Genomic DNA, 22,447 nt, shown 5'->3' with positions numbered 1-22,447 from the left:
CTCTTTATAGACCTTTTAAGGCAGAAATTTTGAGATGATAATCGACACGCTCATAATTAAGATGATTTTGATTATAAACTCGTGACGGGGTGTGGGTGGTTCCGCTTCCGAGGTCACGGGTGGCCAGCCCCGTTACGGTAATACATTCATCTCTAACTTTTAACGATGCATAATACCAGACACGGAGTGACTTTTGACCAAATTAAGTAAAACTTTGAATGAAGCAGTTGACACATGTGACGTTAATTTAACAAAGTAATTCAAAGTAACGTTGTAGACAATAAAAGTTTGATTATAAAATAGAAATAAAATAACAAGTAAATACAGGAATAAATGCTAACAAGATATAGACTTGCTTCGATGAAGAAAGGGATCCAACTTTATTCGTCGGCACTCGTCTTATACGGTAGCTTCGTGTGTGGCGTCTACCGATACTTTAAATAATATACTAGCACTGGACGATCCTCATATCTCAGAGGGAAGTATTTTGCATGCAGCCACTACCTATCTTTTGGAATAATCTGGAAATGGGAGCGCATTATTGGATAAAATGGTTCATGTACGGAAATAGTAACACTCATTATCAACCTTAAATCTTTTATCATAAAGTTTAATTTAAATTACGCTTAAATCATTGCAAGATGTTTTGTATTTAATTGAATGATGTGTAACGCATAATTTATCGTAAATACGTAATTGTGTATTGAGAACAAGGAAAAGCATCTTTGAAGAATGTAATGTTATACATTAAAAGTACACGCAACTGTTGATTTAATTTTTTGTGAAGATTTTAATTCAACTTTGAATACTTATCGACCATACTGATTATTCGTATGTACCTACTAAAAACTTAATAAGATACTTCGGTCTCGTAAAACAATTGCCAAAAAATAGTGATTAATTTTATACAAATTGCTTATACAGAGTGTACATTTTATTTAAATTGCTTATTTAAAATACTTTAAGCGTTAAAATGACTTCCTATTAACACACTTCATTTTTATAAAAAAATAACATTATATGTACATTGCATCTCTCTTGTTTTTGATGGCTTTGTGTTTTTACGTCGCAGATATAGCCTGTCTTATGGTACTCATAGGGAATTAAAAAATCCTATATTCCTACAGACGTTATCTGGGTATTGTGATCGATGGTCATGTCCACTACCTCCTTTGTAATAAGATACCCCTATTAAGATTCCTGAATAGTTATTGGTTTAATCATTGATATTTTTAATCATCTTACATCGACTGATAATATTCAATATTACTATTATAATAAGTAATTATTATCCGCTACAATTACGTTTTCCAATACAATTTTATAAAATTTTATGTTTAAAAAACAAGATTAATATTGTCTTTCAAAAATTAAAGAATATATAAGTTTTTTAAGAGGTTCTTTTCAAAAACGTTCTTTGAAATCTTTAATTCTTAATTAAAAAGCATAACACGAAACAATATGATTAAATCAAATACTTAAACGTCTATAAACTTTTCAAATTCCTTTGTATATGTACAAATTCTATCATTTGATAATAGCACTTTAATTTCAATTGTAGTCCATTAAGGCGTGAAGTAGCAAAGGTTTAAAATCGAGTGTCTAGGCTTCAATAAACTTTAATTAATCTTTTGCTTAAGCTTTAGAAAATGTTTTCAGTTATCGTCGAGGCAGATGGCCAGAGCGTCTCATCGCTTCATTAGGGGGTCAGAGTTCAATGCGACACCTCTCCCGCTAATGTTCGTGATGTCTACGTTACGATTGCCTCTACTTCCTGAGACTTGAGACTGATATGTTTGCACACGTGCCACAGAATTAAATGGTCAGTTTAATTCAATTGTGCTTTGTTAAAACATTTTTAAGAAGGAACTGATTATATATATATATATATATATATATTGTATACATTATTTGGTTTTCAAATGTTTTTATACTGCGCTTATAGATCAATTTTTAATTTGAACTAGAAACTTAAGATATATAATTGTGCCGTGTTATATGCTATTTTAATAACAAACTTTTGCATCTCATTATAAATTAATTTAATTATTTGACTGTAGTTTTAAATTGTTTGCAACATCTCGGTGAAGTTTTTAAATAATAGTCCCAAACAAGTGCTATATTTAATATAAATGTATAAAAACCTACGTAAATATTGTTTTATTATGATTTTGATTGATCTAAATCTTTAATTAATTAATTATTAAAAGTATTAAAATGCGTTAGCTTAACTAAGCGAGAATTTATTACGTGTAAGTTATTAAAGAAACGTAAATCACATATATTATCAGCGGACGCTCGAACTAATTGACAGACGGATCATAATTCATTAAAGATTAAGTATTTAATAGAACAAGATCGTTTTAACGTAATGTTTGCGTTAAGTTAATATACACTTTTTCGTCGGGCTTTACTCGATACTTATCGATGTAAGACTTTTGAACCAGTTACTAAGTATGAAAAAAAGATATGAAAACAAAACCTCCTCAAAAAGGAGATAAAGGCTTAGCTCAAGTGTGAGATATGTACAGGCTAACTACTAAGCAATGTGGACAAAATTATATTTAAATTTAGACTATTATTTTAAATATATTCAGTAATATTATTATTTTAATTATATTCAGTTTGACGTTTGTAATGACTGATTACATTAAATAAATATTTCCGTTTAAATTTCTTGTTTTAAAAAATGTTTTCATTGCTTATTTTACGCAATATTATATCTCATAATTAGAATTTTAACATGTATGCAGTCACCTTATGTAATTAAATGTAAAATGAAGTGATTAAAACACCAACAGTAATGAATCAGACTGAACAGGTTTCTAAATCAAAACGTATGTATATAATTTATTTTAATTATTACTTGTTTTAAAACATTTCATTTACAACACAAGACTTAATTCATTTATGAAGTATGATTAGGAAGTTAATATCTTAGTTAAAACATACTAAACTACTAGATGCAGAAGACCGTAATTGCAATTCGTTTTGCAATTTAAAAATGTTAGTAATTCTTATTTATATGCAAATGTAGCAGTCAGAAAGATCTCTTCAACTTTCTAGGAGAAGCCATGTATCTTATTATAAAGGTAGGATGATCCTTTATCGCCGAGCCAAGATATATTCTTAAATCCAAGATATTTGAACCAATTTATGTGGGCTCTAAAGACATTTTTGTACTATTCTATAAGGCACTGAGGCCCAATAGGAAATTAAATGACGGTTTTCTCTTATTTCATTTCATTTTTATTTTAGCATAACCAGAAGAAATTGTGCATCTTGATCTAAAACTGTTGATCTTTTGTAGAGTTTCAGATGTGAGAATTTTACTTATCAACATAATCAAAATACTTAACTACACACAATACAATACTTTACTTTACTTTACTTCTAAAATAAAAACGTGTATTGGTAAAAATATATAAGATAAGAAAATATTACCACTAATAGACTAGTAGATACAGTATAAAAACAACTATTGCAATTTATAAATGTCATGGCTATTTTATAATAGGATGTTATGACGTATTTAGTGTAACTTTCACTGTAATAGAAGCAATGCCGGAGACATCTGCCAGAGGGAAGCGAATCAATTTATTTATTTGTGCACCATTTCCCGCCATTAAATAAGTCGGAGACAGGCGCGCGCGCAAGTGTCTCACACAAACGCAAGCAAGTGGCAGGAAGCTGATAAATGGAAATTCTTACCCCTTTTACAGTATATGTCCATTCACAAGTTTATTATTCAGCTTGTTTTTACATGGAGAACTATTTTATAAAATTCAAATATTAATGTATAACATAAATTATATTTTGGTGAAAAACTTCCTCTCAATGTAATTTTTTTTTTTCTACTGTTTTGTTTTTGTATTTTTATTAACATTTATATTGTAGTTAGGAGTAAAAGTTTGTTAATACTAAGAGACACCAGCTTGTTCAATATTTATATACGAAATAATTTAAAGACACATATAACTGAAATTACCTTGTTCATATATTGTGTTCAGTACAATTTATAGAAGACTAAATCGTTATAAAGATATCAATAACGAGCAATACTGTTTGAAAATAATACATTATTTATTTGAATTATTAAATTGTATTTAATTAAAGTAGACGGCTTTAACTGCATCCATTCTACACGTGTAATATTATTTACTATAACGTCGTTGTATTTTGCTATTAGCTAGATCTGGGTTACCTTCAAGTTACGTTTTAATTAAATCCGTCTGTCTGTCATGCTATCACACGTGCGTCGCTGATTAAGACGGTCGAACACAAAGATCTTTCCGATACTAACGACAGTACAGTCGAACTCAATAATAATGTCGTATTTGTAAATATGTTTTATAAACCCCAGTTCAGAACTTCAAAATCACGTTCCAAATTCAATTATATAAATTTATACTAAAACAATTTCAATATTTAATTAAATAAACGAGATCTATTATTTTCGAAATTCATACAGTAGATAATGCAATTATATAAGCCAAAGAGCCCTAAAACAAAGGGCCCCGGGCCACGAGACTTAAGTTACCTCGCTCGATGGCACGACACCTGTCTGTTTAGTCGCTCCCGTTAGGACTTGGCAGCGCGTCTTTGTAAAGGTTTCCCGAGATCATTAATTTATGCCAACATTGCAACATTAACAATTCATGTAAGAAATACCATTGTATTGACATTTCAATTTTAAGGATTACTGAAAACCCTACAATCAGACGGCCTTACTTATAAATGTCGTTTCGCGGGTGCTTAGTTAAACTCTGATAGCTCTCTTCTATCATTTTGATTTGACATTTGATAGAAGAAGAGCATTGTTTAACTAACCATACCTAAATAACATTTATACGTAGCCGTTTGACACTGAAATGTAATGTATGTGGTGTAAGGGTATATATATTTATATATTAATATTTAAGTTAGTAAAAACACAAACATTTTTGTATGCTGTATATTATATTTAATTAGGATATACAATTATATTTCTTTAAATATTAAAAAAAAAATGATAATTTAAGGAGTCTTAGATAAATATTTCATACATCGCGCTTAACATTATGCATTTAACTTATCAAAATTATATTTTAATCTATTAATTAATCTATGTAAACGATCGATTTATAAAAATAAACAATAGACTTCGTATTTTTAATAACAGTACTAATAAAAACATTTTATTAAAACTAATTGACTTGAATGACGGAGGTAAACTACATACACCCACTAATTATATAAAATAGATTTGACAAACAAAAAAATTACAACGTATTATACTTTCGAAACTTGATTGATTCAGTTTTACTTTTAAATCTATAAGCAACCTATATTTTATGCAACTCGATAAGATAGCAAGCCTCGTTCAATCGAGCTGAGAACTAAAAATATATAGAAGTGACACCTTATATTTGTAATTATAATGTAATTTATTAATTAAAACCAAAACTTTGAAACACTTTATTTAATACTAGCGATCCGGTACGGGTGTACCTTATAGCATAATGTAGTTTTCTACCAGTGATTATTCTTTAAGATTGTTCCGGAGATTATAGGCAAACAATGTTACCTCTTGATAATATTAGTATAGAAAAACCGATACCGAATTTTCTTCCACGCTTTATTTCTAATCAATTCCACTCAGCAAAGTTATATTAGTTATTTATTTTTCTGTATAAATAATTAGGAGAAGGACGACGTTAATATTAACAGCTTAATAAAAAATACCCAAACACATTACGACGACGAATATTCAAATTTATACTGAATATATTCAATACATAATTCCCTTCATGCCACTTCTATTTGTATATCTGTTTTAAGATCTTATTTAAACGGTAAGTATACTCGGTCTGCCATATAGGGATTTTGTGGTTGTGATTAATGAAGTTATTGTTGAATCAATCTGACTTTTATCATGTTGAATTCTATCGTTTGTACTAGTCAGACATTAATACAAATTCGATCATTTTCCTTGAGTGCTTTTACTGATTGTGATTCTATACAATACTGACCGGAAATAAACTTATCCCGAGAATCTTTGCAGACTAGTAAAGTAAATGTCCCACTATTAGGCTAAGGCTTTTTGGGGGAGAAGGTTAATCAACCACATTCCTTTAATCCGGGTTAGACACATGCAGTTTTTCTCACTACGATATGAATTATAAACAAAATTCATTAAAATAAAAAGTTACATTAGTGACAGACTCAGGGAATACTTCGGCAATAAATGCAAGATGAAACAAAACGACGGAATCTGTTTTTTTTTTTTTTTTTTTTAAGTTAGTAATATGTACACACATTCTTTTTTAATAGTATTTAAATATAAGATTGTGTAAAAATGCTCCTAAACTAAATTCAACAATGGCGTACAATTAAGAACTAGCCAACTGTTTTAAGGGGAAATGTAATGCGTAATATCGGGAAATTTTAAAGGCAATATAGATTCTGATTTTCATATCAATGTTTTCTTTAGGCTGAGAGCTACATCTTTGAATTTTTTTAAACAAAAAATTTTTTTTTTTTATTAATGCCGCTCAAGTCTTTTATTAATAATATTTTGAAGCACAGGTCGAATTTCACGTTTTTAATTTACAAACATGATTAAGAAATAAATAATTCAATTTGTGAATTATAATTACTACGCTAAGCATTTATAATTATGATTATAAGTTAATTTATATCAGTAATATACAAGTCTTTCATGCAAGGGCCTAATTATGTCAATAATAATATTTATTAATTATGTCTTACTGCCTTGTCAGTCTTATTGCGATGACTAATTAATTAATACTATGATCATATGATATGTTTCTTTTGTTGCATAGTTTGATATGAATTGAATAGCCGCTTACAATTTAAAAAAAAATATTTATCTCACTGGCCAGTCATTGAGAAAAAAATCTTGTCCTAATAAATCCTATTTTATTTACAGTTCAAAATGCAAATTTATTTTATAGTACAGCTAAATTAAGCTTTTTTTAAATCAGTTATCCATTTGTTTTTCCTACGTTCGATTTTTCTTTATAAATCGTTATTTCTATGTCCATTAAAACTAAATTGCGCGTTATTTGCGAATATAAGTCGCGTCATGGTACCGACGCAAATCAGTTGACATGCAATATTGACGACGTAATAGTATTATTTTTTTTAATGTAAAATGTAAAATAAAATATTGAATCATAAATATGATTCCTATGCAGGCTTTGTATATTACATAAACTACCACCCATAACACGAGTCAATGGTAGATTACATGTAAATGCCATATTTTACTTAAACGTTTGTGCATCAGCCTCAGTTATGGTTCTCAGTAAGGTGGTTTCCAGTTATCGCTTCCAGCTAAGATTTAGTCTAGCTGTTTTGAAGTGAGGTTTTCACAATCTAAGTGTTTCTGCACCAATAAATAAATTCATGGAAAGGCTCGATGGCTCGTTTGCGGTGTAGACGTGAAAACTGCAAATCGTCAATGTTTATTTCGAGCTAATGTCAAACATATCCGCGGGCGTCATGGGCACGAGCGCTTCTACAATGGTCGCATTTTATTATGTATTTATTATTCAAATTGCTTAAAATATAATTTTATGTATTGGGATTAATTTATACTATTTGGATCCCAAATGAAGATTGATTTCATTGCATTTAATACATATCTATAATATAAGAATAAATGCAAATGTATATTATTTAATAAATATGATGCATGTAATGTAACTGTTTAGTGTTATATAATTAAAGATACCTATATTTTAGTATAAGGTAGTATTTAAATTTTGAGGCAATTAAGGGACCCATACTACTTACCAAAAAGGGAAGATTTTTCCTTATTTATATTAAAAATTGTAGTTATATAAATTATCGCATTGATCCGTATAAAAGAAAAGAGTGAAAAATCGTTAGATATTACAGTAATTTCTATGTTATTATTATTTGCATTATAGTTCATTGTAGAACAGACTCCAGATTGGGAGCGCGCGATGTTCCCCGATGCGGGTATTAGTGAACTGCAGCCCCGAGCGTGAAGATAGCAACGAGGTGTAGCCTCAGCGTTCTCGAATTCAACTCAATTATCATACCCCCAGGTCAAATTGACCCGTGATCATTGCGAGACAAGAGGTAAGTAGAGTTACTACAGAATTACAATGGTAATAGTTGTGTTTATCACTGTATTTACCAGTTAAGTCAAGTCTCTATTACAAAATTACAACAGATTTATTTTAATTATTGTTATTTCATTAAGAATATTAAATGACATGTGAGCTAAATTTAAGTTGATATTATTTGTATATATTCCTTTTTAGTTTTCAAAAATATTCCAAATTTAAAATATATAATTTTTATTTCAGACTCACATAACAAAAAATAGTTTCAACATTTCCGATTGGTTGAATTTGTCATTACAACAAACGATGTCACAGGTCAATGGATAAATATCTCGAAATTGAAATACCAGTTTTAATGTATACCAGACAATGCCCACACAAATCAGACAGGATTCCCAATAGAGTATCTGAGTTGTGTATATCAAACATTTGCATGCGCAAACGAGGCTTGCGTGTCGACGCCCACTCGGTGCAATACTGTGCAATCGCTCTACGTATCGGCATAGCATTAGCGCATTTGCTGCACAATGTGGAATTCTGCATAAAACCTTCTTACAAAGTGTTAAATATGCAATGGAATTGTGATTCTTTATTTTTTAACCACAATACATTTGAATACAAAATAAAGCTATATTTTAAAGTATGGATACATATATACTTTTATATAGGATTAGGTAAATATGTATATTGTTAAACTAATCGTAGCACATTTTGAAGAAAGCAATCAAACATTAATTTCGAAACAAAGATCGAGATTATTCTATTCTATAATAATTAACGTTCTGCTAACTTGATTAAAAAGTAAAGAGCGACGGTTTTATGGTTTAATCAGTTTAAAATTTAATTGAAAAATTACGATTTTTATTCAATTCTTAGCTATATGAAAAATTATCAAAAACTATTAAATGTTGTATTTGCCTATAAGCAAAAAAATATTTCTTGTGCAAACAAATATAAGAGCAGTAAAGGAAGTCCCTGTAAATTTCCCTGTAATTATCCCTATTAAAAATATAATATGATAATACCTTCATCTGAAATAAAATGATTGGAACAATAAATAGATTAATTATTTAAACATCAAACAAACATAGCAGAAAGTAGTACACGTATTAAAAACAAATACACTTAAGCAGTTAAGTTAGTGTCTAACTTTTCCTGGTATTAACTATTCCTATTTCAAGTTAAAATGCTCAAAAAAATGATCAGCCTACATTATATTCGCTACCTTAAGAGACATATATCTAAAATATTTAACAAAACTCTAAACCTCTTTCTATCCTATACTAAACATATTATTATAAACTAGACATGTTTCATTAATAACACGTTATTTATCGATGAATACTCGACACGATTTGCAAAGGATAGTTCCCACGTGGTAGACGAATTCAAATCACTTCGCGGTATAGAGAATTTCAAAAATACACTTTAAAAAAATCGAACGCAGAAGATCTTCTAAATGAATAGTGTAAAAAAAAGAGAAAATCTAAATCCTCGTAAATAGAAGTCTTATGATATTAATCCCATCCTCAGATATTACCGTTGGTAATCGGTATATTGAAACTCTCAGTCGGTCGATGGGTAAGGCGATCGCATCTGTCACCCGATACGCCGGCTCGGATCGCGACGATACAGCACGGTACGGGGCCTTGGGATCACGCTTACGGAATACGCATCTCATGCGTATCGGGTGCGCATTCTTTTGAAATATTGCCCACTATACATATAGTTTAAACAATTACTGATAAAAATTATAAAATTTCGTTAATTTTTTTACTATTTTATAGATAGTTAAGTTAAGTAAATAGCAACGCTGTTAATGGAATGTCAAAAGATTCCATTAGTAAACATTGGTAATGAAGATAGACACGGACGACTTTTTTACAGTTATGCGAAAATATTGCATCGCTGACTATGATGCATGGTAGCCCCAACACTTGATACTCACATGTCTGTGGACCCTGTGCTCCAGTGTCCACTGCAAGTTGTAAGAAATATTGTTACTAAAATTATATGGGCAAAGCCTGAAATAAATTGAATATTTATTTTTCTTATATAACAGTAAGACATTAGCAGCGCAACATTAGCAGCGTTTCATTTGTGTGATTTCTCTCTAAAAATAGAAAATTGTATTATATTTTAATATATTATTTTTGAAGTTACACACACGCAGCTACACTGACGGACTGCACCAAAGATCGGGATTACTTTCGAATTAATATTTTTGATAAGTGTGTTTTGATAACCTTTTTAGATAAAACTAAATGAAAACGTCAAAATTTAAATATAGAGCTACAGTAAAGTATAAAAAGGGGGGGGGAGAAAAATTATGCAGTCTCGATTTCGTGTGTATTTAGAGTAAAATTTGAAATTAATTCTTTTTGATTTTTTTTTTCATTTGCGATTTTTAATTTTTATATAATTAACTAAAATACCGTATTGAACATTTTGTAACATAATATTTCTCGGTATTCATTGATAATATAATCAAAATCAAGTTATATTTTATTTAAGTAGGCTTTTACAAGCACTTTTAAAAACACTGGCACGGAATGCGGATTCTACCGAGAAGAACCGGCAAGAAACTCAGTAGTTACTATTTTTCAACATTTAAAAATACAAAGTTATCTTAGTTAAATATATATGTATATATATATATAGCTCCACACTTTTTTTATCATCTATATAATCTTGTATTTAAAAAATAATTGATAATAAAATAATAGGGTGTCCTTTTATTCTCCCCAATTATATAGCTCTTGTTAACCGAAGATAATAAGAAAGTGTCAAATATTGAAGTATTCGTAAATTGCTCTTAAACGTGTTAAGCGCGAGTCAGTGGACGATTGACGTGTCCTTAATTTGATACCATGCTTACTTCTCGCAAACAAAAGTTAAATGAAGTTACTTGCAGAGATTTATTACTTTGCGTAAAAGTGTGAATAGTGGACCGTAAAGATATTTCAATCATTTCTTATATGTTTTAATTAATGTTAAAAATATAATGTAGACCTACACTTTGAATATATATTTTTAATTCAGTATTTTCTGTTATAAACATGGAATATTCATAAAATATTTTAGTAATTTTTTTTTTAATTATTGTCATTTAAATCATTACTTACAGCCCTGTTTATTCCATTATTGTTTATAAGCCCTTCCGCCACATGCTGTCTGTCCCTGTTCTTCACCAATCTGGTACAGTAACCAGTGATTTTGAAATTCATAATAAGTGATTACATCGCCTAGTCAAGTGTCCGTCTGGCTCCACTTAAAATTCGTTACTGCAAATTAGATATTTCGAACTTTATTTTATCATCATCTTTTACTGTGTGCGTGTTGCATATTTTTATGTAAACTATCAATAAAAGATGAACTTTAATGTTATCCCATATGTGTTGCTCACAAACACATGCTAAGTTGTAAAAAAAACACTATTTTTGATTATCGCCTCCTGTCAAGAAAGTCTAAAGTGAGTATTAAGATTGCTCTTCATATTTAACATTTTGTAATTAAACTAACATACGAGAGACTAGAGACGTAGGTTCACGCAGAAAATCAAAATTGCGATTGTTTGTGCGGTTTTTTATTTTCTTTATCAACACAAATCAATAAATTAGTAATGTGAATAATACTTTTGTACATAAAATACATTGTTAGCAAGTATGCTAGTAATTCAATGGTAGGAAATTGTTACCGTTATTTATTGTTATTGCTAGGGGCACAATAAGATCAATTATGCACTTATATACAAATAAGGTGTCGTCGTATCACCAATCCTGTTTAAATGAGTAAATATGTAAAACTAAACAGTTTGAATTCATAATCATAGATCAGGTATTCACTATAACGTGAATTATTTGTTTGATAACATAGTATTAACAATGTGAAATATCCTTTATAATATTCATTACATACATAATGAATATCATTAATAGTAGTGCTTTGTTGCGTTGCGTTGCTTAATTAATCCTACACCGCATTAAACTCGAAGATGCGAGATCCTCGGTATTACAAAGACATGAGCTTAATTAAAAAAGATAGATAAATACCCATGATCTTTAACGTAGGTCTGGTAGAGTAAATACATGCGGAGGATGAGGGTTAAAGGTTGTACAGTTTTCTTAACTAGGCTATATTTTCATATTCTTGTTATAGCAATCTATCAATGGGTAATAAACAAATAAAATCTATGATTTGTATAATTTAAATAAGTTAATGAAAGATTTTTTTTTACTAAGAGATTTCTTTAATCTAAGCACTAAAATTATTTATGATATTTATTATATCGGCCTGTGACAAATGTACTAATTATACCAAACTGTAGCTCAATCGATTGAGTTACTAGTTTAAAATTCAGTTGAAAATACTAATATATAAATTTAAATAAAAACTTTTTTCTAAATATTTAATTTTATATAAACATAAAAATGATTAGTACTAAATATTTGCGATAAACATATCATGTAAATAATCATGTATATTATATATTATTAAATACAAATTTACGTACCTACCAATTATAATAATAAACATATAATGTTGTGTAAAGTAACTATATGCCATATAAAACATTGTTATGGGTAATGGTTAACTTATTCACAATAAAGTGCAATCATTTCCATACAAATAATATATCATTGGCTTGTTGATTCTATATTATTAGTATCTACATATAAATATCATAGAAATATTTTTTGTTCTTGTAAAGACGATGTTTGAGAAGAATAAGAGTATGTCTGTAATTTTTTTCACATCTCTTTAATTTGTTAGTATTATATTTATTTGTGTTTTAAATATAGAATATTAATGTCATCTGTGTCCATAGACATCAGTTCTGTTCGAAATATAAATTATTTACACTGTCAATCCGCCTAAAATGACGCCCAATGTTTGTAAGTACACTGGCTCACTTCTAAAACCAGAACACAATACCACAAACTCTTAATGACGAAAATAGCAGAATTGTATACGGTAGTGTGGTAAAATAAGTTAATCACAACAATAATGTCTAACCAAAGTTTTAGATTTTAAAATATTAGTAGCAGTAGAGTCATACGTCAAGCTTCGAATTAGTAGAGTTTTATTGAATTTAATAAATAAGAACTGCATAATATCTGCAATTAAATAATAAATAAAGAATCTCACGAATTAAATGTATTAGAATACGAATACGATGAGGAACCGAAGGAGTCGAACGTTCCCTACGGTATATAATGTAATTGTTACTTAATTTACCTTTGAGGATTTGTATAAAATCCTATCACCAATATATATTTATAATGTATGTAGAATTTGTCATTGTATAAAATACAAATAATCAATTTATTATTTTTTAAATATGATAGATAAATATAAGCGTCAATTGAACGCAGTTAAAGAACGGAAGTTGGAACAGACGTTGGAAATAATAAATTAACTTAAAATAAATCATGATATATGTTTAAGCATTTCGTTATTTTATCGATTAATTAATAATAAAATAATAATAACCCTATGCAATAGTTAGTATTGAATACGACACGAGATATTATATGCATTGTAATTCATGTCAAGATGGTAAAATTTGTAGCGTACGTACCTCGCAACGCTTATTAACTATTCTGCGCAGTATCGCGTAGGCGATGTTAGTTATTGTATCGTCAACAATCATATGTAAGCCTTGATAAATAATTAATTTATATAATTATAGGCATATTTTCTTAGGTATTTATGTTATAATAACCGTGATGAAAACTAATTTGTCTTAGGGCGTGTTCTGTACGTGAGACGCGTTGGCATTTATTTTATTTATCACCAATAAACATTTTTTATTGTAATGAGAAATAATTCATGAAATGTTTGTGTGTTTAAATAAATTAATTCGTGACAACCTGGATGACTTCCATTATTCGACTGTAATTGAAAACTATGGAGCCATCTTCCCCTAATTGCGTTCGCCAAAATTACAAGATTATATGATATCATATGATGAAGATTTAAGGCATAACAAATGGCAAGGTATTGATAATTTCCTCTTATCTTTAAATATCAACTTAATATTATATGACCCTATATATTAGATAAATTATCCTAATGATTTGCTTGCAAATAAAATGTTTTATAAATTATCAGTGTTTTTTATAATAAATTATACACCAAAAACCAAAAGTCTTACCCTCTTTATTTTAAATATATTTGGACTGTCTGATTTCTTTTTAGGGACATAGCATGTTAGTTCCCAAGGTTGGTGGCGCATAGGTGATGTAAGGAATGGTTAATATTTCTTACAGCACTTTTGTCTATGATTGGTGGTGACCACTTTCACCATCAGGTGGTCATGGCTCGTCCGCCAACCAATGGCATAAAAAAGGCGCTCAAATAGACCATCTCATGGTGAATGGTCACCACCGACCATAGACATTGGCGCTATAAGAAATATTAAACATTGCTTACATCGCCAACGGGTTACGTGCTTACAAACCTTGGGAACTAAGTTAAGATGTGACATAACGTCACTTACGCCTATAAATACACTGATTTACCCACCCACAATAACCCAACAATCCAGAACACAACAATACTGAGAATTGCTGTTTAGCGGTAGACTATGTGATGAGTGGTTAGTACCTACCCAGAGCTTGAACAAAGCCCTACCATCAAGTAAAGTGAACATTTGCATAATATATATATGATTGAATACGTATTTACCTATCTAACAATTTTAATAATATTTTTTATATAGTACTCAATGTATAGTAACTAGTTAAATTTAATTGTATTAAAAACAAAAATTAAAGACTCAAGAGCCGAGATGGGCCATCTCACAGTGGTTAGAACGCGTGCATCTTAACCGATGATTTCGGGTTCAAACCCAGGCAGGCACCACTGAATTTTCATGTGCTTAATTTGTGTTTATATTTCATCTCGTGCTCGGCGGTGAAGGAAAACATCGTGAGGAAACCAGCATGTGTCTAATTTCAACGAAATTCTGCCACATGTGTATTCCGCCAACCCGCATTGGAGTAGCGTGGTGGAATATGCTCCAAACCTTCTCCTCAAAGGGAGAGGAGGCCTTTAGCCCAGCCCAGGGAAAATTTACAGGCTATTATTAAAAGACTCAAATAGAAAAGGTGAAGCAACATAAAAACATGACATCAAGATTGTATGCGATATAAATTAAATTAAACTAACAAATGACGATAAAACACGATCAACTGTCACAATTTTAGTAGCCGACTGTACATTGTAATCAATACGATCGAATGATTAAGTATGAGCATGTTCTTACGTGGCGATTCCTTATTTGTCGAACTAGATCTCGGTGTCTTCCCTAGTAATTATCTATATGAGGTGGTCTTAATAAATATGAATGCAAATAATTGGCCTATCAATTGCGGAAGCCGTGCCATATGACGTATAAATATGTATTTTAAAATATTATATGTGAGGTATAAGTGATTACATAAATGTCATGCAGGTTTAAAACAACAGCATACTATCATATTATAAATTGACCTTAATCGCATTCTTACAATAATTATAACAAGAGAATTTGTATTTCATTTCAATATTTTTTATAACCAGCTGTTACCCGCCCACATCGCTGTTCGTAAATAAAACATTATATATGAATTTTTTTTAAGATTAAATATTTTAAAAAATAACTACCTCATGCTTAATTCAAATTGTATTCGTAAAGATGTGTTGTGTTTTATATGCATGTGTGCGATTTATATACATATAATCTTTCTGATTAATAATATAACGAAGAAATGAACATCTATACTAATATTTTAATGCTAAACTAACTCTGTCGATCGGTCTGAATGGAATTTTATGATATTTGATATGAAACAAGCTTGTACCCCAAGGGCATATAGGGCTACTTTTTATACATAATACCTGACGAACAACCCCTAAAACGCGAGCGAAGCCGCGGTAAGTCCTCCTTAAAAATATAGTCGTTATGCAATGGTTTTAAGGACCATGGCTTATACTTAGTACTACGTTCGTGTATCAATTTAAGCAAAAATGTTTGGGACAATTCGTGCGCGTGTATACCTTATTAGCATATAAGTGGCTTGATGATGTTTCTTGACCGTATAATATCATGTATAAAATTACTTTTGCAAGATGTTAACCAATTCGAATACATGTTGTTTTTAAATTATGTCATAATAGTAATTGTTGGTTCGTAGTTATTGCGGTTAGATATAAATCATTTAAAAGCATTATTTAAATTAACTGAGCAGACATATTTTAAATGTGTGTTATGGAAAATTTTATACTCCTCAATTAAATATTAATTAAAAACTTTATTGAAATATGTAGTATTAAATTATTCGGCGATCAAACATTAAATTTACTCGAAAAAAACAAATGCCAAACGAAACAGAATAACTATTATAAATCAATTGATAATATTCTACGAAAATATGAATTGATTTGAAATTTGACTTCTATTTAAATATAACGCGAAGCAATCACTAATAAAACAAATTCAAAACTTAAACCACTTTACGGAATAGATTCAAAAAGTTGTAACTCAACGTATCCACGGTTACTTTACCTGTGTATCTTACACAACCGAACTACATGCAGGACAGAGAGCCGCGAATAAATATCACCGAGTGTTGTAGGAACATGTAATAGATATTACGCGAGCTAGTTGCATGCAGGTACAGATATATTCCGCGCTGATAACAGCCAAGTCACGTTATCACCGCGCCCGTCCACTGCACAGTCGCCACATTCACTCCTGCTTAACTGCGAATGCGTAGTATTGATACTTGCAATTTAATTTAATTAAACACTTTCATATCCAGGGAGTAATAAAGTTTATATTTATGTACAATAAATTAATTACATGTATAAAACAAACAAATCGATTTAACGAGTAGAACATATGAGCAAGAATGTTATAGATAAACGGGAGAAATTAGATTATGACTAGATTCTCCGGAGGCGAATCGCAGATAGCAATATGAAATAGCAGTGGGTACATACGTTAGCCGTTAGAACAGATTAATTGAAAACTGCGGATTTGCAAGCACAGATGACTTTAGTAAGGATCGGTATGGATACGATAAGCGGAGAGCAGGGATTACGTAACAAAATTTAGTGGTAGGAAAACTTTTGAGACTGCCTTTCCGCAACATTAATTGATGTAACAACCGTAAATAAATTAGCATAAAATGGTCTCATTATTTAAAATCCTTACATTGAAATATTTTACATGTAGATAATAATCCACATAATATTCATATTTTTTTTGTTTTACACAATTTTTTTTTTAAATCTTGTACGTACAAAAGTACCTAGCACGTATAGCTTCAATTGCAGATTTATTTAATATACTATATGTAATATTATTTTTTTTTAAATATGCATAACAAAATAAGAAAAAAAATTACAAAGGATATCTTATGTTTTCTTAGTTTAGTTACCCATCTTATGGATATCTAATGTTTCCTTATGTTTTTTATATTTAGTTATGCCGTGTGACTCGGCCGAAGTAGTAAATAGGCGTCTTGATCTATGGGTATCGTAAGAGCCAAATCGTAACGTAATGTGGCGGGAAATGAACCCAGTAAAATAATTGTAATAATGTTGACAGCAAACATACCGTTGACCGTAAAAATCCTATGCGCCAATCATGAATAAATGAGACAAGGGTAAGGGAATGATGATGATGCCAAATATGGTATCAACGATGTTTAAAGTTATTCGAGAAAAAAAATATTCTATTTGTTAGTGAGAATAAGTAAAATCTTAAAATATATACTTTAAAATAAAGTAGTATAGAATTAATATGTTAGCGTAAAAAAAGTATTAAAATCCATTCATAAATATTAAAACAAAATAGGTAAGTATCAAGTGCGTCTAATCTAGCTACAAAAGAGATCATGCGATGCTTGACGCTGGAGTCAAGGCGAGCGGCCGGCGCCGACCACGCCTTCCCCCCGCGCCGCATGCAAACCACATCGATAGATTCGATTGTGCCATTACGGATACCATGGCATTACGGCTCGTAAATCTGTATCACTATAATTCTATGTAGTTCACTCATTAATAGGAAGTATGAATCGTTGGATTTCCAACGTTTATTTAATTATTTCAAGTATTTAAAAATATATTATTCAAAATTCATAGCGTTGAAGGATATCGAACAGGAAATAAGTCATTATAATTATAAGTATAGATTCTTTACATACCTAGAGAGCAGTATCAACCTATAGAAGTCCCGCTGCTAGGCAATGCTTCACTTGAGGACTTGGGTAGGGATACTTAATCTCAAGTTAAGCAAATTTTGTGATAAAATAAATACTAGTATAATATTTATTTCAACACGATATTTCCTAGATTAATTCTAACACAGACTTAGAAAATATTTGAACCTAACGCTTGCGCAGGTGTTTAGGAAAAATTTGGTTTCTTTTATTTATTAATTAAAATAATTATTTTTCAAAATTATGTATTTTCACTGAATGGAAGGATTTTAAAAGTAACAGGCTAAAGCCTCTTTTTAGCCTCCACGCTGCTCCAAAGCGGGTTGGTAGATAATCAAGTGGTTGCTTCTCATCAGACATTTGCAAGTTTTTTCACTTAAACATTCAGCGGTGCTTATTTGAATTTGAACCCGCAATCATCGGTTTACATTCAAGAGTTCTAACCACTGAGCTGCCACTACTAGTAATTGTACAGTACAGAAAAGAATTCTCTAAAACCAAGTAACCTAAATGGCTGTATAGAATTACGATAAGCAATTAAAGAAATGATACGTATGAATGCAAAGGACTCGTAATGCATTTAAGCCGCAAGTCACAAGATAACTATTCCTAAAGTTGATTTATGCTGACAATTATTGATTTATAACGATTAGCATTTGAGGTATGATCTTGCTTAGTGTTCAAAACGTGTGTTTTTGGACATGTCGGTATAATTTAAGGTTTCACTAACAATTTTACTAAGCGGACTTATACAATTATTCAAATTGGATATATTTTTATAACCTTGTAGTTAACTATTAGATTATATAATTTAGAAGTATTTGTATAATTAAATTAATACTGTTGAATAAAAAGACATGAACTGAAGAAAGAGTTGGTATTATGTTTAATTATTCATGCGACAAGAATACTTTCATTATTTCATTGACGTTAAAACTATACAATAATGATTAAAATTAATAAAGATTAATAAATAGCATTAACCAATAGTAACGCCATCTATAGAGGACGCCTAGAAATCTTTGCGAGGAGGTATGAATATTATTTTCCTATGTGAAAATTCCGAAACGATTTCTATCAATTGATTGGACCAATTCCAAAAACTTATCAACGAAATATTTAAACGAATGACAACTTATCAACGAAATATTTAAACAACATTTAACAATTACATTTTTATTTCTGAACATATTGATAAAATAAGCCATTCTCAATGGTGATTAAGTAAGCGGGAAGAATATACTGTATGTGCGTAATTTTTTACATAATCTGATGGAACCACAAATTCGATACTACTGAAAAGAGTTAAGCGGAAGAAGAAGACTTCACGAACTTTAAAAGGCATGCGAGTGTAACTCTGCCTAGTTCCAAACTTCTTAAAACTTCACAAACAAACAATTGTTATGGTTACAAACAAACAATGGTTAATAGACTCGATAAATAAATATTTTAAGTTTGATAAGAATAAATTGTATTTCTAGTTACATAATTTACCTTGTATAACAAATCATTTGGATCTTGTTAATATATCCGTGATAAGTTCGCGGTACGTTATAATTTATTTAATCAGATCACCACTAACATTACGGATCTTACTGATATCTTTCCAGCTGGTCCGGGCGGATACTTATTAAAATTAATAAACTCCGCCTTTTGAGTCACGTCTAATTTCAATTGCATATCTTTGATAACCTAGATATTCCTCATTTCCGTCCGTCCGTTAGTGGTCCGTTTAAATCTAAGTAAAATAAAATATTTTACTATTTTATTGTCTGTTAAGTATTGTGTTGTTGTACATGAAGAAGAAATATTAATAAAAAAAAAATAAGCACACTTTTTCATAATAAAATCATAAAAATAGCTTTTCAAAATTTCACAAGCATATAAACAATAGATACATTCCTAATAAAGAAAAAATATATTGAAACTAAACATATCAGATATCAAAGTAAATTTAAAGATAAATCAAACTCATATTCCCCAATTTCAAACTGTCATAATACTGATTAATTTAAGCACGTTGTGACGGTAATGATTATTATAAACAGACTTTAATTTCGGCGCTGCATTCGCCTGACCTTTTCACTCAAGCGATATTTTTTATTTCAGATGTGGTTATCATCAAACGTTGATCTGGAATGGTGGCAGCGGCTTGAACGAGGCTGCTACATCCGTTCTCTAAGGTCTTTGGGGACCACGCCCTGTTAAAACGTCGATGCCTACACTATAATACGCGCTACTGCGCAATCGAAGGCGATTCGTTTGGATCTATTTCGCGAGGCTTGAGCGTTATAGCTAAATATGTCTAAGGATTTTTTTGCAATGATCTTTATAAGTAAGATACCGTTTGAAAAAAAAAACGTGTTGAGTTTTAATAGAATATCCAACCTTATACAGGCTAAAAAAATGATGACTCAAAATGTTTTGCCTTTTATGAATGCCTCGTAATCGTATAAACCTTTGATAAGAAAATAATATAATAATAAGATCTCTTTTGCAATGTTATTGAACAGCCTTGTTCAAAGATTTCAATAAAGATAGCGAACTTAAACATACAACATTAAAATTGACACCAAATATAACAAGATAAATACAATTTTTTGTAATAATTAATCTATTTGTATTTTATTACATTTATACATCTTATATTAGGTAAAATCATAATGACACTGAGCCTGTGACGTCATTACTATACAGAGTATTTTTTATAGCTTTCGATACGCATATTTTTTAGAAACAATCTATTTTTAAAATATGTGCTAGAAAAAATTATAAGCTTTATAGAATATTATTTAAATCCTCTAATCTTGAGTCGGTCTACGTTTCACTTGATTTGATTGACGTTTTTTAATTAGCCCGATGCGTTGCTGTAATTCATATGATAAGACAAAAGGTAAAAGAACTAACCACTAACTACTGGTTAAATTTTTGTTTGCGTAATCGATTACCAGTTACAAATTGAAGCCAGTTTCTCTTTTGCAAGTCTTCTTGATTGTGATAATGGTTTTTTTTTCTATTCGACAGCCGTCGATTATTTTCAAGATTACATTGTTATAACCGCAAGGGTGCCGTTTTAAAATAGAATTATAAACAACATATTTTAATTGAAACTCAACAAATTCGGTAACAAAGTTTTTTATTTCTCTTTGTCTGTAATTACACAGGCTAAATCCACTAATCACCAAGCCGCATTGGAGTGGCGAGGTGGAATAAGCGCTAAGCATTCTCGTCTAAATGAGAGGTGGCCTGACAATGCCACCGGACAATCTTTAGGATGGCGTGTTTTCCAACAAATTTGTATATCATGTGTGTTTGTGTATTATATAATCTTGTAGGTTATAGCTTTATCTGCCTACCTGCTAAAAATATACGTGTATACTATACTAAAACTTCAAAGAAGATGTTAATCCATAAGTAGAAAATGTAACTAAATATTTTTATATATAAAGAATTCAAATAATACTTTACAACTTAGACTGCATTCAAAATCCGTTGGACCGTTATCAAAATACAAGTACTGATTTGCATATGGTGCAGAAATCTTAATATGCATATATGCATGATAAATTACAATGAGAAACTAGTCAAGTGCGAGTCTGCGTGTTCGATGAAATTTCTTCAATGTTTTTTTTCTTTTTTATCTTTAGTTTAAATGTTTTTATTAACTACCTAATTACTATTTAGATCATTTTTCGTTGAAATATAACATAACTGATTTTAATAGATGTTGATTTCAAAGTATGTACTACGGAATATGTTACAAAATATTGTTTACATGTTTTTAAAGAAATAAAAGTAAAAATTAATAGAGAATAATACAACATTATTTTGTATCCAAAGCTATATTCTAAATTTTAAGTCTCTAACCCATCAGGGAGTAAGTTAAAATGTCCACGTTTACAGAGAATACACAAAACGGGTGAATAAAACCGTAAACCTAAGTATTACATGTGAAAGATTTTTAAGAATATTATAAAATAAATTTACATACAATAATAACGAAACCCACCGAATTCTCAAAAGTGACGTATGTCCATAAAAAACTTACGTCCCCTTTTTTTTCTCGCTGGAAAAATGCTCTTACGAGTTTCCACATAAAGTCGGGTATGTAAAACTCATCAGTGCCTAAAAATCTTG

At 30.0% G+C, this 22,447-nt stretch overlaps 1 protein-coding gene across 1 annotated transcript in view; it reads right to left on the bottom strand.

Annotated features, from left to right (window-relative positions):
• LOC125070123 overlaps positions 1–13,752 on the bottom strand; it is a 30,522-nt gene extending 16,770 nt beyond the window's left edge. The window contains exons 1-2 of the mRNA XM_047679824.1: positions 13,681–13,752; positions 9,640–9,816 (exon numbers count right to left, since the gene is read on the bottom strand). Of these exons, the coding sequence (XP_047535780.1) occupies positions 9,640–9,816; positions 13,681–13,752 (249 nt within the window). The remainder of the gene's footprint in view (positions 1–9,639; positions 9,817–13,680) is intronic.
• Positions 13,753–22,447: the final 8,695 nt, after the last annotated feature.

This window comes from Vanessa atalanta, chromosome 16 (assembly GCF_905147765.1).
Source record: "Vanessa atalanta chromosome 16, ilVanAtal1.2, whole genome shotgun sequence".
Classification (NCBI taxonomy): domain Eukaryota; kingdom Metazoa; phylum Arthropoda; class Insecta; order Lepidoptera; family Nymphalidae; genus Vanessa; species Vanessa atalanta.
The sequence above is the reverse complement of the archived record's forward strand: the minus strand, read 5'-3'. Positions and strand labels throughout refer to the sequence as shown.